This window comes from Chrysemys picta, chromosome 3, assembly GCF_011386835.1.
Source record: "Chrysemys picta bellii isolate R12L10 chromosome 3, ASM1138683v2, whole genome shotgun sequence".
Taxonomy (NCBI): Eukaryota; Metazoa; Chordata; order Testudines; family Emydidae; genus Chrysemys; species Chrysemys picta.
The window spans coordinates 195,365,882-195,383,013 of NC_088793.1; the positions used below are offsets into that span (position 1 = coordinate 195,365,882).

General features: G+C 46.5%; 1 protein-coding gene across 4 annotated transcripts in view; it reads right to left on the minus strand.

Moving 5' to 3' along the window:
- COMMD1 (copper metabolism domain containing 1) overlaps window positions 1–15,135 on the minus strand; it is a 129,298-nt gene extending 114,163 nt beyond the window's left edge. The window contains exon 1 of one of the 4 annotated variants that reach the window (XM_065589749.1): window positions 14,812–15,132. In XM_065589749.1, coding sequence (XP_065445821.1) covers window positions 14,812–14,997 — 186 coding nt within the window. In that variant the 5' untranslated portion in view covers window positions 14,998–15,132. Of the gene's footprint in view, window positions 1–14,811 lie in introns of all 4 variants that reach the window. The other 3 variants (XM_065589748.1, XM_024109073.3, XM_024109074.3) reach the window with 3 other exon arrangements.
- Between the last annotated feature and the right edge of the window lie 1,997 nt (window positions 15,136–17,132).

The window sequence follows — 17,132 nt, forward strand, 5'->3', positions numbered from 1 at the left end:
CATAATATCAACCTGAATTTGTAAGTTGACACGATTTGGAAAACTGAACAATTATCTCTTCTGAAATCAATGGCAATAAGCTTTACTTCCCTCTTGGACATGCCGCTGCTTCTGGGAGCTGCTTGAGGTAAGCACTGCCCAGAGACTGCACCCCTGATCCCCTCCTGTGCCCCAACCCCCTGCCCTGATCCCCCGGGTCCCAGCCCGGGGCACCCTCCTGCACCCCAAACCCCTCATCCCCATTCCCACCCCAGAGCAAGCACCCCCAGCCGGAGCCCTCCCCCCCTGCACCCTGCCCCAGCCTGGAACTCATTTCTTGCCCCACCCCATAGCCCACACCGCCAACCAGAGCCCACACCCCCTCCCGTACAATTTCCATACCCAGATGTGGCCCTTGGGCCACAAAGTTTGCCCATCCCTGTACTGAACAAACAATTTTCTAACATTTAAAAGTAAGTGCGAAACATGCTGATTTTGTTCATGTTAATGGTACTACTAATCAGAAACATTACAAATTGATATTGCACAAGCCCAAAGAGGATGTATGTTTGGGGACAGACAAAATCAGCAGGGTATAAAGCACTGCTAAAAGAGAATCCAACTTCTTAGCAATGACAAACTGATGAGGAAATTCATCTGTTAAGAATACGTACTTCACATCATCAACAGCAGGTCACTTGGGCTTTTTACAGTAATTTTAAAGAATTTAAATCAAATCAAATAAAGTATGTTTGGCACAACTATATATTTCTTGAAAGACAGAAAACACTACAGCGCAATACAAGCTAATAGGGCCAAAGCAGTTCCCATGCCTCGCTGCATTAGGACACAGGAAATACTGCTATTCTGGCTATCCCCTTCTCTCTGCTAACCAGACATGTATTTGATAAATCCATGGACACATCAGATGACACACAAGAACACAAATGAAATTAGGCTATGACAGAGAAAAATAGCACATTTCCAATTAAGTGGCACCATGGGTTAGTGCATCAGCCTTTTAATTTTGGAAACCCTTCATACGAGCCACCAGATTCCTAAATAACATGTAGGTTGCCTGGAAAAAGTGTGTACAGTGAGATCAGCCTTTTCCCAATTTGTTCAAATCACAACATGTACCACACAATTCGTTCCTGATGGCAATCAGAGATTAAGATACCTTGTTCTGGAGCAGGTACATTGGTATAAGTGCTTGTGTAATGCTTGTCCATACCATGCCATGTTCAAGCTAATACATTAGTCACTCGTTTTCATGGCCATTAAAATTCACCCATGAATAAAATGAAGGTCACAAACTGTTTCTCAAAATTCACACAATTAACTGGAACGTGATTAGGGGAATGCCTAGGTACTGCAAATAACTGGTTACTAATTCAGTAATAAACATTTGGTCTTGATCACAGAATGAATTAATGCCCCTGGGTGGTGCTAAAGGGCACGGTGAAGCTGAGGATACAATAAAACCAAGGTTCCGACAGTTTGCAATCATTAAAGGTCCTACGGCATTTTCTTCAGTATTAGCGTTGTTACTCCACGATATTTCCCACTGTTATGCCCATGAGAAAGATTTGAATAGATCTAGCCAGGGTTCTAAAGTTTCACCCCATGTTATATACAGAAGTTCTTTGGGGCAACCCAGATTTCCTTGTAAGGGGGAAGCCTTTGATATGGAAGGAGTACCGGCTTAGGGCCATTTTCACTCAGCTCTGTACCAATGGTATCCTTTTATTCAGAGCTTGTTATACCGTTCAGCTTGCAAAAACAAAACAGCTCTTTTGCCAGTAAAAGATAGTTACAGACACCTTCAGTTTGGATGCACTTGGAGCTGCAGAAGTTGCCATCTTGTTGACCTTACAAGAGTGGATTTGATAGGGGTCCTGATTTTGCCATTTATTCTATTATCAATACCCTGGAGGTCAGCCTGGAGCCTTTAAAAAATCATATGGACAGAAACCTACAGTTTACAGTATTGAGTGGACTATGATCTCTCTATTAAATGACTCTTTCTAGACCTATGTCTCAAACGTATACAACAGAAAATACAACTCTGATTTTACTGGTCTCCAATCAGAATGAATAAAATTGGAATAAAGGACAACAATTCCTGCTGTTTCTGTCCAGCTAAAGCAGACATGGCCTTACACATGCTGTGGAAATGCTATATGGCTCATGATTTTGGAAGGTAGCATGACCAGGGATTTCCCACAAGCTTCAAGTTTTGGTCCTATAAATAGAGCCCTGCAAATCTGCAGATATCCTCTTTATATCTGCGGATTGGATACAGAAACAAATTTTGTATCCATGCAGGGCTCTACCTATTCATACCACAGCTGTTCACACTGGGAAATTCCACCATCTCTAAAAAAACAACAAAGAGTCTGGTGGCACCTTAAAGACTAGCAGATTTATTTGGGCATAAGCTTTCGTGGGTAAAAACCTCATCTCATGTGACTTCCTAGTAATTTAAAAAACACACACCATATTTTAGACCTCAACTTCCCCACCTATAGAGAATGAATGAGCTTTGCAATTTGGCAGCCCCAGAAAGGGTGACATATAAAAGACTTGAGAGTAGAACATTTTCAAAACTTATGGTCTTCATTGACATGTATAATCAATACACCATTGTTCAGCTGTAAGCCTCTTGATCTAATTTCCACTTTAGATGCTCTCCATTCACAGAATGCCCTGTGACCAGTCTTCTCTACTTCCTTTTCCCCACTTCCTCTCTGCCATTGCTTTTCTTGCTTCTGATGACCTGCATCTAGTCTTCTTTAGATTGATCATACAGTTACCTACAATCTAATAAAATTTTTAAATAAAATAGCAGGGGTGCTATTTTACTGTTCTAGACAAATTACAGTTTGGATAATAATATTTCCCATTCCCTTGCATTTCCAACTTCATAGGTACTCACTTCCTACCCTAAACTTTTGTGTAGCGTTTCTGTTAACTAGCTGTCGCAACCCAGTAACAGGTAAAGTAACTCATTACAAGCACTCAGCCATTGGAATGAACTGTGTACTAATATATAAAGTAAGCGGTTAGAGAGAAAACGTCTCCTTTACATACAGCACACATTTCTACAATTTACAACCAACTTATTTACTCTACTTGTAACTGCAGAGTAGGTTCATTATGCCATCCCACCTAGGATTTCTACTGTTCGAATCTACTAATAAAATTGGATTTTAAACATAAAAAGGAAGTCAATATGTTCCGTATTAAAATCTCTTGGGGCTAGGTGTCTTGAAACCAATTTGCTAGCTTCTGTGTTATCCAGTATAATTACAGAATGTTAAGATCATTATCTGAATTACTCAGTTCAAAAAATAAGTCACTACTTTGTTACATTTTATACAATTCCATATCATAATCTGGAGATCCCTCTGGAGAGGGCCAATGAGTACATAAATGTGCTTTTCGGCCAGTTAATGTAATTTTTAAAGTATATCGTTTTTCCGTTTCAAAATCCTAGTGATGACGTTATTTGCATTCCTGAGAATCTTCTCCTCCACTTTCCTATTTTTTTCTCTTTGACCCCCTTCTCTGCAGTAACTTCAAAGCAGTCAGTGCTGCAGCTGGAATCACCATCTGGAGTAATTGTAGAGCAGCATGTGGCTGGCCATCCTCGCCCAGGACCACACAGCCAGCTGTAAGTATCATGGAATCCCATGCAAAGTAGCGTACAGAACCCCATGTAGGTTCCTCCCTGAGACATTTCCCTTCACTTCCACAACTCCTCCTGTCTGCACAAAGCCACCTTTGAGCAACAATGCTCCCCAATCACTAGACTGCATAAGATTTCAAACCAAGTCACATTTATCTTAAGAGGAACTGATTTCCCAGATACAAAAGGGCGGTTCATAGACCGCAGAGGTTGCAGAAGCCTGGAGGGGAGGAGAGTCATCCAGTCAGTGGTACCTTCCCAAAACACAGGGTGCTCTGAAGCATGAGGGAAGGGCAAATATCTGACACACACCCTAGAAGATTTCAGATGCTGAATTTTTACTTTTTTATCATTCAGTGTAAAATATACAGTTTCAATCTAAAGGAGGATTAGGCTGCAGAACAAGATTCTAGAACTAGCTATCCAGCCTATATCTTTCCCTTGGAATCTGGCAGCCCCCACCAGGAAAATTGCCATCTAGAAACTACATGAATTACTAGGCTCTCTCTTTTAAGTTTGCTGAGGGATGACAATACATTTGGGGGGCAGCCCCTCTTTGAACAGGAAACCATAATACCTCTATTCCTCACAAACTGTTGCCAGTAGAAACCCTGAAGAGTGGTTTTAAGGCTCGGAGCCCACGGAAATGAGTGATTTCCTATGGTAGTCTCTCTGCCCTGTCCCCTGACGTTAGGACTGTCTCCTTGCAAGAGAATCAATAGACTCATAACCACAGCTCCCAGTAAAGTGGCAGCAGTAATACTTTGGGACTCCTCTCTCTGGGTAAACAACAGTAGCTTTGTAGGGAAGGGATTGAGATCAGTCTCTGGAAGCAGCATGACACTCTTTAGAGAGCCAGCACATCATAATAGAACAAATCACCCTTTACAAGCATCTGAAGTGTGGCACAGCTCCTCCAGAGCTACTTCTGTATTGGCACAGTTTTAATCATTACTGGCTTTGTGTTCTCCCCCACATGCCCTCAGATCACATTTCGATTAAAAGGTTTCTTATTTAAGAGATGTTGTTGAAGGATAGGGAGAAAAATAATCACTAGAAGTACCGGGCACGTCACAATATAGGAATGGCCTCAAGACAGCAGTTACATAAACCGTGTATGCTGTTGGTACAATATAGCCAAAATACCAATGGCACTACCAGCCTCTTGACCGATGAACAGTGAAATTAAACAATCAGAATCAAAGTCCTGTACTGAAACAGGCACGCTTTCCAATACTTCTGAAAAGATATAAAGAAGGAAAGGGACAAATATATTTAACAGGAGTTAAATGTACAAGGATGTTGGATGCATCGAATAACTTAAGTAAGAGCTTTTTATTTATCATATAATTTGTATACAAGTCTGATTAATATTTTAGCAGTCAAATACCAGAATATTTATTACAATGTTAACATATATTCAGCATTTGCAGAAATGAATATTAATAAGTCAAATACAAACCCAAATATTTAAAATCTTAAGGCTGAATGAAATATTTTTATTGTTAAGCGGCCAAAGTATACAAAGTTTGGTCTCAAGCAGAAAATCCAGTGACAAGAATACTTGAAGAGTGTTTATTGTTTCCAACATATTTATCAAGCAATCATTTGAGGCAAAGCTGGTATTCTACTGCCACCTACAGGAAGAGAATGGAACTGTTTCCATTACAAAATATTCCACAGCAAGTCATATAATTACCGAAAATGTCTATACTTCCATTGTGGTATGCAGTGTTTATGTAGCCGTGTCAGTCCCAGGATATTACAGAGACAAGGTGGGTGACATAATATCTTTTAACGAACCAACTTCTATTGGTGAGAAAGATGAGCTTTCGAGCTACCCAGAGCTCTTTTTCCCCGCCTCTGACTACAGTGGTGTTAACAGGCCACTTCACCTTGCACGGTCCCTTAGAATAGTGGTTTTCAAACTGCGGGTCGCGACAGAATGTAAGGCACTTGGTCAGCACCACTGACCGGCCGTTAAAAGTCCTTTGGTGGTGCTGCCCGGCTAAGGCAGGCTAGTCCTTACCTGTTCTGACACCGTGCTGTGCCCTGGAAGTGGCCAGCAGCAGGTCCGGCTCCTAGGCGGGGGGGCCTATGGAGCTATGCGCACTGCCCCTGCCCCAAGCACTGGCTCCACACTCCCACTGGCTGGTTCCCGGCCAATGGGAATTGGGGGGGGGGGTGCCTGCGGGTGAGAGCCGCTTGCACACCTCTGCCTAGGAGTCGGACCTGCTGCTGGCCGCTTCTGGGGCACAGCGTGGTCTGTGGTGCCAGGACAGGCAGGAAGCCTGCCTTAGCACCCCCGCCGCACCGCTGACCGGGAGCCACCCAAGGTAAGCCCACGCCCCAATCCCCTGCCCCAGCCCTGAGCCCCCCCCAACCCGGAGCCCCTGCTGCACCCCAAACCCCTCATTCTCAGCTCCATTGGGTTGCGGGCATCAACAATACTCTTCAACTGGGTTGCCAGAAAAAAAGTTTGAAAACCACTGCCTTAGAATATGTATTAACTACTTATGCTAAACTACCTGTTCGCCCTGGTATTTAGCTGTGATTCCGAGGTTGTCTACTACAGCTGTCATAATTTTATGTTGCTCAGGGGTATGAATAAACCACACCCCTAAGAGATATAAATTATGCCAGCATAAGCACTAGTGTGTACAGTGCTATGTCAGCGGGAAAGCTTCTCCCACCAAGGCAGCTTCTGCCACTCGTGGGGGTGGGTATTTTATGCCACCGGGAGAGCTCTCTCCCGCCACCATAGAGCATCTTCACCACAAACTCTGCAGGAATAACATATATATTATATATAACATATAACACACACACACACAACATACATACACACACAGCAATGATGATTGTGAAGCTTGGTTGAGGTGGTGAAGTCAGAAGGTGGAAGAGGGTGGGATATTTCCCAGGGAATGCCTTGCTGCTAAATGATGAACTACCACTGGGATGAGCCCTCAAGGGTTAACACATTGTTGTTAATGTAGCCTCATACTCACAGCACGAATGGCGGGAGGAGAAACTATAGATGCGGCAGTGGCTGCAAACATTCCTTGTTGAAACTGAACGTGATGATGAACCCACGCTATCCCACTGCAGTACACCACTCCCTCCACTATCCAAACTGCCGTGTGGGCCATGTGTGTGTGTGAGAGACAGAGACACACATCGTGTGTGTGTGTGTGCGTGTGTGAGAGAGAGACGCACATTGCCCCTTTAAATACACTGACCCCACTCTATGTACGCTGTCTTTTTAAGTAGATCAGCAAGTTGAGACACCAGCTGCTGCCAGCAAGCTCCCTCCATCCTGAGTCCTGTTGTGTGTGTGTGTCCCCCCGCTCTGTGGAGATGGGGTACAGGAGTGGGGGGAGGTGGACACCCTGACATCAGCACCCCTCTACCCCCCCCCCCCAACCCACTGCACAACAAGCAGGAGGCTCCTGGGAGCAGCTCCAAGGCAGAGGGCAGGAGCAGCACATGGCAGTGGGGGAGGGACACCTGAACTGCCCAGCAATTGATAGCCTGCTGGGCGGCTGCTGCACAGGGAACTTAGGGGAGTGGGGAGCTGATAGGTGGGCTGCCGGCCCACCCTGGGTCCAAGCCCCCACCAGCTAGCTCCAACGGGCTGCTTTTCCTGCAAGCAGTGGACAAAGCAGGCAGCTGCCAAACAACATTATAAGGGAGCATTGCACAACTTTAAACAAGCATGTCCTGTAATGCAGTGGTCTCCAAAGTGGGGTGTGCGGCAGCAGGAGTGCTTTTTTGTTGTTGTTGTTGCTGCTTCGGCGATTCGGGCGGGAGTCCAAACGGGTTTTTTTTCGCTTCAGCAGTGCAGGTGGGAGTCCGAATTTATTTTTATTTTTTTTTGCTTCAGAGCGGCAGGGGGTGCGCGATCAAAAAAGTTTGGAGACCACTGCTCTAATGGATCAGCGACGTAACAATGAAACAACGTTAACTGGGACAATGTTACGTGAGGATTTACTATATAACACATCACAAGATTGGTGAGCAGTGCAGGATCCATGCTTTCAGGCAGAGAGGGGGGCACACAGTTTACAGGGGCTGTTGAAAAATATCAGGAAACGTAGTCGGAAGCCCATGGAATGATGGGACAGAAAAAACTGCATCATGGGACGGTGAGCCCTCACTCATCATGCACAAGTGGGATAGTTACCTACCACTGATCTCTCTCGATGCTAGAGCACCAACTGTGGATGCACTCAGCTGACACAAGGCATGTTGTGTGAGCATGCACAATCGATGTTATTATAGTGGTTTATGATCGTTGGCATAACTTGCGTTGGCTTAACACTGTAGTGCAGACATACCCTGAGGGCTTGTCTTCGTGTACAGTGATACAGCTGCGCAGCTGCACCAGTGAAGACACTACTACGCTGATGGGATAGCACTGTCTACACACAGGGTTAAGTATAACTATATCACTCAGGTATTGTGGATTTTTCACACCCCTAAGTGACAGTTACACTGATATAGGTCTGTAGAACTGGCCCAAGTACCTTTCCCAGACCTAAGGAAGTGCTCTGTGTAGCTCAAAAGCTCATCTCTCTCACCAACAGAAGTTGGTGCAATAAAAGATATTACCTCACCCGTCTTGTCTCTCTATACTTTTATTGAATTATATTTTTGTACTAGGGTCCCAACTTCAAAATGTTTTCTCTTTACGACAGGGGTGGCCAACCTGTGGCTCCGGAGCCACATGCGGCTCTTCAGAAGTTAATATGCGGCTCCTTGTATAGGCACCGACTCTGGGGCTGGAGCTACAGGCACCAACTTTCCAATGTGCCGGGGAGTGCTCACTGCTCAACCCCTGGCTCTGCCACAGGCCCCTCCCACCCACTCCCCTGAGCCTGCCATGCCCTCACTCCTCGCCCTCACTCCTGCCCCCACAATGCCTCCTCCACGAAACAGCTGATCGGGAGGGAGGGGGAGGCGCTGATTGGCGGGGCTGCCGGTGGGTGGGAGGCGCTGGGAGCGGGGGTGAGCGGATGGAGGGGCTGCTGACGTATTACTGTGGCTCTTTGGCAATGTACATTGGTAAATTCTGGCTCCTTCTCAGGCTCAGGTTGGCCACCCCTGCTTTAGGAGACAGAAGTGCCTGGAAGTTACAATGGCCACATTAGAGCTCCCACAAACTATTTGGTTATCATTTTATTTGCCCACGTTCCTAAACTTTTCTGTAACCTTAGGGTGTAGAAGGCTATGGAGAACTCAGCCATGAAGAGATGAAAGACACTAAAAGGAAACAGAGAGATATCTAAAAACAGATCTCTTCTGTGCATGCAGTCCAATAACACTGGCCTCCTTGCCACTAAGCACTACTTTCTGACAAAACCAAATTGGCTGAAAAAATATTTTTATAAACTCACAAGATCCTAACACCCTAGAGGAGGGTTTTGAGGTTCTGGAAACAAAGGTCAGATCATTTACCTCATTTACAACTAATTGCACTCTATGAAAAAAACTGAGATCGGGGAAAAAACACAAACAAGTGGAGAAGAAAGCGTGTTCCAGAAACAAAACAGTGGCTGATTTTGTGTCTCAGAAGAAACATTAATAATCATAAAAAAAAAAGAAAAGAAAAGAAACAAGTACTATCTTAGGCCAGGTTTACACTCTACATTTACACTGGTATAACTATGTAGCTATGGGGTGTGAAAAATCCACACCCCTGAGCAACGCAGTTATACCAACTTAACCCCCAGTGTAAACAGCGCTGTGTCAACGGGAGAGCTTCGCCCATCAACCCAGCTACCCACCTCTCGTGGAGGTGGATTAACTACCCCTAACAGGAGAAGCTCTCCCGTTGGCATAGTAGCATATTCACTGAAGCATTATAGTGGTGCAGCTGCACCAGTACTGCTGAGCCACTGCAGTGTTGTAAGCATAGACCTGCCCTAAGAGTGATGTGGGTTATCAAATCTCATGCTTCACAGCATCAGGTGACTGGACTGCATGTGATTATCAGAGAGAAATTACGCACAAAGTGCACAGCATTGACCAGTTGACTAAGTGCATTATGCAGTAAGGAAGCATGGAGGTTGCCTTGTTCTGAAGCCTCAGATACTTTTCACTGCCAGAGAAAGGCCAGTGCTCTTAGATGAACAAGTATTCTGATCCACTATGGCAATTCCTATGTTCCTTCCCATCCCCTGTCACGCACCAATGGAAGGGGGAAAAAAGGAAAGCATCAGTGAGAAATGCCCAGCATTGCTGTAAACATCACAATTGTGGGGGAGATTTTCTGGAGTTAATGGAAAATCAAGATATGGCTGGCCTACATCTGGGAACTGATTTGACAACTGCTAAGGAGGTTATATGACAGATCTTCAGGTGGAGCCAGTCATCCACTCTGCTCTTGAAGCACCCAATATCCAATAAGGAAAAGGAAGCCCTCATTGGCTTTCCCCCAACTGTTCACACCATTTCCCTCAGATGGTTGCTATGGCCATCATCTTCAGATTAAGACCTATGAACCTGCTAAGAAAGCTCAAAAGGAGAAAGCATAGATATAACTGTTATGTTGCTCTTTTTAAAAGAAATGTTAAGGAAAGCTAAGATAGTGCTATTCCAAGTCAGCTGGCATGGACCAGCCGGGGTTTTTTAACTGCAGCATAGACAGACCCATACTGACCAATTAACCTCTGCAGAAAGTTAAGGTGCAGCTTTCACAGGCTCCTGAATTAGTCCCATCCCTAGCATTCCCAGGACAGACTGTACGTGCTTTCTCAATGGTCTGCCAGATGTAAGCGCCTTGAAACATTTTCTTGTTCACTTATACTCTCTTTTTCGCATGTCACTCCACATTTTACTCCACTCCAAATGCACATGCAGCAGAGAGAACCACAATCTCAAATTAATTATCAGAATTTAACCTATTTTCACCCTGCTATAAGCAAATACAGAGCAGCAGTACAGCATAAACATGATGGGGAGAAAAGATAGGGACAACAAGGGGGTGGAAGAGAGGCAGAAAGGGAAGTAAAAATAAAGGAGGGGAAAGATGCTTCCAATCTGGACCAATACTCCAGTTGGAAAAAAACCCTCTCCCCACTGTGTGTGTCATCTTCCCAACCCACAAACCTCAACAGCGTGACAATTATAGGTGAAGAGCAATGGTTTAAACTAGAAAAAATTAAATTTTCTGAAAGCTAGGTAGAACCCACTCGCACCATTTTGAACATAATACTGTCACATATCACAAATTAAGAGTCAATCTGAATCAGTAATTGAAGTCTTCCAAATATTTCTTGGTGCTGCTGAAAGCAGTGTTCAAGGTTCAGCTAATGACACCCTATCCTGTGAGTCAATACTGAGCCAATGCCTCAACATGATTTTATAGGCACTGCGCAGTTGGGTTGCCTTAAAAACAATGAGGATCTGAACTCATGTAGTCATTAAAGAAAACATGGGACTTGTCATAAGAAAAGCATTGTTAACCCCAGTATCCTGGCCAAATTCCAACTCTTGCAATTACATTCTGCCAACCTAAATCTCCCTTGTTGTTTCAACTGGATATGACATTTTTCTTTACTTCCGGCCCTGAACTACAATACAGTATTTTGCGCTGTTGAATAGCTGCCACATTTCAGTGGTGGTGAACATTATCTACAGAGCTACATCCACATACACGGAGTAGATGAAGCACTTTACAAACTTAGGGGTCTTTGGGGAATGATGATGCTATATACATTTAAGATACTACATTTCATCTTTTTTTGCACTCACTTCCAGCTTTTTCTTTTCCTACCATGGCACTCAGATTAAAAAGTGGAAGTATAAAAAGTCACAAAAAGGAAAGAGAGGGGAAAAAAAAAAAAAAAAGAGGAGACATGAGAAAGGGGCCCAATGAAAGATTGAAAACAAGACTTAAAGGACCAGACACAAGAAAAGAATCTCAGAGCAGGTCTACACTATGGGGTTAAGTCGACCGAAGTTATGCAATTCCAGCTACGTGAATAATGTAGCTGGAGTCGACGTAGCTTAGGTCAACTTATTGCAGTGCCTAGACCATGCTGGGTCCATGGCAGAAACCCTCCCGTTGACTTACCTTACGCTTCTCGTTCCGGTGGCGTACTGGAGTCGACAGGAGAGCGATCTGCGGTCGACTTAGCGAATCTTCACTACCCTGAAGGCTGGACTATGCTACCTCTTAAGTTGATGTAACTTACATCACTCAGAGGTGTGAAAAAGACACCCCCTTGAGCGACATAAGTTACCTCAACTTAAGTACTGTCCACAACAGTGCTATACACGTCTTCACCAGACGCGGTGCAGCTGGACCGATGTAGCCCGGTAGTGTAGACTCGCTCTCATACACAGTACACTGGACACACCCAGAACCAGAGACACAGAATAAAGTCAAACAAATCAAGAATTAAACAAGAACCATCAGTCAAAATATAGGCCATTAAAAAATCCTGATTGCAGCAGAATGTGATGTCAGAAACAAAAATATAGAATGGGAAGAATTAATGTGATAACAATAAACCATATTTACAATTTGCAAAGGAAGGAAGAGAGGGGAACATATAACCAGGTCATCCCAAAAATTACTCACTGCCACAAAAACAGAAAAAATAGCATAAATAGTGTTTCTATCTGCAAAGAGGTTTACAAAATTATAGCCTAGTGCTGCAAACACTATCAGGAATCATGAGTAGTGGGAAATTAATAAGGTTTGTGCATGTGAGAAAAGACCTAAAGGGACAGGTCCTTAATCCTCAAAGGTCATGTGAGGGAGGTAATAGCCCCATTTTATATAAAGGGAAACTTTGGGCTGGTCCACACTAAGCCCCCAGTTCAAACTAAGATACGCAACTACAGCAACATGAATAACGTAGCTGAAGTCGAAGTATCTTAGTTCGAACTTAAAGGTACTTACCACGGGTCCACACGCGGCAGGCAGGCTCCCCCGTCGACTCCGCATACTCCTCTCGCGGAGCAGGATTACCGGCGTCGACGGCGAGCACTTCCAGGATCGATTTATCGTGTCTAGACAAGATGCGATAAATCGATCCCAGAAGATCGACTGCTTGCCGCCGAACCAGCGGGTAAGTATAGACGTACCCTAAGTTAGAAAGGTAAACTTGCCACAGGCCACCGAGGGAATCAGTATCTGGAACCAGAACGCAAGACCTTTTGGTTCTTAGTTCCATATCCAGACCATGACTCTCAGTTTAAAGTGTTATTTAAATGTGAACACTATTTGGCAAAAGTGTACATAACTCCTTAGTTTACTGACAAAAACAAAGTTTGCTATGATTTGCATTGCAGGGCCAATATAGTCATGGAAGAACAGGCAGACTTTGCAGCTGGTGATTTCAGCCATTAGCATATGGGTGGCATGGGATTTGAAGCAACAGCTCATATTTAAGATACTCAGTTGCGCATATCCATATACAGAAACCAAGTTATTGTTTTCACTAGTAAACTGACGATATTTCATTTCAGAAGTAACTGATAGCAAAACATGGAACAAGAAGATGATGCCATTTATAGCATCTTTTTGGACAATGCCTACTTTCAACCTTGCGATTTCAATCAGAAACAAAAAAAAATATCTATAAAGACATATACATTTATTCTTCCCTGCTAGTTTTTGGTCCATAAGAAGTCACGTATAGCAGTTCCAAATACTCCACAAGAGCCACAACTACTGTTCAGAAAGACAATAATTTGAACAATACAAGTAGTATCTAATAAAAAAGTGACACACTGTGATGGTACAAATATAGGGTACAAAACGTTTGTTTTGTATGTATACAAAACATAAAAATAAAAAAATGTGTTTAGGGGAAAAAGTACAATAGAAACATTCATTGCACAACACTGTTTACAGTATGCAAGCCAACTAATGTTTTTAAATGCATTTGGATATGAGTATCCCAAAAAGCCATTAGTACTACTAATAAAAATCCCTAAAAATATAATTTGAGAAATCTAACACTTTCCCCACTAGGTGGCAGCAATGATTTAGCCACCTGGGCCAAATGAAGATAGAACCAATGGGCTGATTATTGTATACCTCTTAATTACAGTCTTAAGCAAAGCATCACTGTCCACTGCAGTCTGCTAATAACTATAACTTCTTAGTAGGATCTAGACCTGGTAGGACCTAGAGATTAAAAAATACATTCCTAAGAAACATTTCTACTTCCAATGCCAGATGAAGGTTTTCCTCCTCTACTAGAGATACCCTGCAAACAGATTTTCATTAGGTAAATAAAATATCTTATTTCCTACCCAGTTTATGTTGGGAATGAAGTGATGACCCCCACAATACCCTGTGGCCCTCATTTCTGAGCTGCCGCAGGTGGCGACACTGACTTCAGAGCTGGGCACCTGGCCAGCAGCTGCTGCTGCTCTCTGGTCACCCAACTCTGAAGACAGCGCCCCTGCCAGCAGCCTCACAGAAGTAACGGTGGCAATCCCACTGCCCATCACAGACCCCTGTTATGTCACGACCCCCCCCCCCAGTTACAACCCTAGCAAATTTCAGATGTAAACAGCTGAAACCATGAAATTGACTATTTAAAAAATCCTATTACCATGAAATTGACCAAAATGGACCATGAATTTGGTAGGGCCCTAGTTATGTCTAGTCAGTGGCTAGTCAAACCAGCCTCAACCAGTAGAGCATTTAAAAGAAAACGTAGCCTTCTTCCATCTTCGAGACACTAATAACCGCACGCCACGCCAGCCACGTCCCATGGCTTTACCCACCAACTTGTCCCAAACCTGGGGTGCAGCTCCTGTGGACGGTTGAAACTGCAACATGGCAGAAGAACAGACCGACAGGAGCAGGGGCATTTTTATTTTTTAAGCGAACGGGCAGGCGCCAACCCTGCTGCTCTTCTGAGGTTTCAAGGCCCATCCCCATGGCCTCGGGGCAACCCCAGCCCCAAACTCTGCTCGGTCCCACGGATGCTCGCGGGGCCCTTTCAGGAGAAGACTGAGGAGTTGGGTTTGTTTAACCCATGAGGCCTTCCCCGTGTGGTGCCCGTAAGCGGTGACATCAACTGTCCGTCCCGACCCCACCGCCCGGTCCCCCAGCCCGCGTGTCCGTCCCAGCCCCAGTCCCAGCCCGTCTGTCCGGCCGCGGGCGCTGCTACCTTGAGGACGCCGCTCATCTTGGCGAGCAGGGCCCGGAACTCGTGCGGCGCCGCCTCGGGGTAGAGCTGGCCCCGCAGCAGCTCCTCGGTGATGCCCGCGTGGCCGTAGTACGTGGCCTGCGCGATGCCGCTCAGCAGCCCGCTCAGCGGCTTGGAGCCCTCGGGCGGGGGCTGCTCCGCCGCCATGCCGGACCGCGGAGCGAGCGCCGGCCGGGCCACCGGGACTACAAGTGACGGGGGCCGGCCGGGGACAAACCCAGCGATGGACGGAGCCCGCCGCGCTCGCCACAGCGACCCCTGCCGGCGCCTCTGCACGCGACTCTGGCCCGAGCGAGCCCTTCGCTCCGGCGAGCGCCGCCCTCGGGCAGCCGCCACGCCCTAGCGGCTCTTCTCCCTGGAGCCCGCTGCGCCTCAAGGGGCCAGGCCTGAGCCTGAGCCAGCCCTGGAGCCCTCCCCCCTCCGTGCCACCCAGCCCGCTTCTCCCACAGACACCCCCGAGACAGCAGCCCCCAACCAGGGCTGACTCTAGGTTTTTTGCCCCCCCCCAAGCAAACACACACACCTCCTGCTGCCCCAGCCCTGGGATCACCCACTCCACCTGCACCCGCCTTCCACCACAGACCTGGGTCACTGGTAACTCGTTCCCACGGCAGGTCATTCAGCAGGAATTTTAGATGTGCACAGAACACAGACAGGATTGGTTCCCACATGGTTACAGAACTGCAGTAAAGTGGATCAATTTTCAGCTTGTGTGGTTGGAGGATATCTGGATGCATATTATAAGACTGTCCTACATCAATGAGGAAAAGTTGAGGTGCCTTTATTATTCTTTTGTTCCACTCTTTCTTTCTATGGGGAATTTGCCAGTGCAATATCACTGTCTTCCTTTTAAACAAAACAAACAAACAAAAGGCAATGGCTGTTGAAAATAGCAATTCCAGTCCTAATAACCACTGAGAAGCATTTCTTGCTCAAATTTATCCTACTTTTTCTACAGCAAGTTCCAGTGGATCAGTATATTTGATTTGGGAGAAATGAAGTAACAGCTGCCCAAACTGAGCTTGAGCACTCCTGAATTTTGAGGTGTTCAAATCTGAAAGGCAGGTGCTGGGCGGGAGGGGGAGCCTGTGGCTCTGCAGGGGAGCACGGCAGCATGTATGCAGCAGCATGTCTGGTGCTGCACGAAGCCAGACACGCTGGTCGGAGTGGCACGGTAAGGGGGTTCGGGGCTTGGAGAAGGGGTAGGAGGTTCCGGGGGGGGGCAGTAAAGGGACAGGGAGCAGGGGGGGGTTGGAGGGGGCGGAGGTTGGAGGGGGCAGTCAGGGGCAGGGAGAAGGGGGGTTAGATGAGTCAGGGGTTTGGGGGGGCAGTTAGGGGACAGGCAGCAGTTGGATAGTCATGGGAGTCCCAGGGGGTTGTCAGGGGACAGGTAGGGGGTGGGGTCCTAGAGGGGAAGTTGGGGGGTCTCAGGAAGGGGGAAGTTGGGTACAAGGACCAGTGGGGCTTAGATAGGGGGTGGACTCCTGCGGGGCAGTTGGGGCAGTGGTCCCGGGAGGGGATGATCAGGGTACAGGGAGCAGGGGGGTTGGATGGGTTGGGGTTTCTGTGGGGAGCAGTCGGAGGGAGTGGATGGGGGCAGGGTGGGGCTACCCTCCCTCCCCGTGGAGTGTCCTATTTTTTGAATGTTAAAATATGGAATCCCTACTCACAGTGCAGCTCTCCATTCACAGCAGGCTACAGCATGAGGTCTCAACTTCCTCACTCCCTCCCCCTCTTTCCTGTTGGTAGTGGCCAAGGGAATGCTGGGAAATGTAGTTCTTTCCCTGCTCCAGGGCTGGTTCTATAGGCAGGGAACTAACCAACAAACTACAGCTCCCTGGAGCCTCTGTTGGTTCTCAGCTCCCATGCTGGATCCCTGCCACCCCTGCAAATGGGCTGCCCCAAGCACGTGCTTCCTTTGCTGGTGCCTAGAGCCGCCCCTGGACACGCAGCAGGGGGTTGTGGATGGCCAGCACTGCCGTCCGGAGGAAGAGTCTTCTCTTCCCTTCTGAGAAGAACTTTCCGAAGACCTAAAACCAACAGCATGTGAGGCATTAACAGATTCCCCAGAGCCAGGCTCCAACTCCTGGGGCTAGAACGGCATCTCCATCTAGTGGCCCTGGAGGCAGCCACTGCAGGGGACCCAGCCACCCCCACTCCCGGAGCTGTCTCATGCCCTGGCAGAGTGTCCTTACCTCCCCCACCCTGGCTGTGTTCCTGTAGCCCAGGAGCCTGCTGTCCTGGTGCCAGTCCCAGCACCACAGGTCTTCGGTCTCATGGAT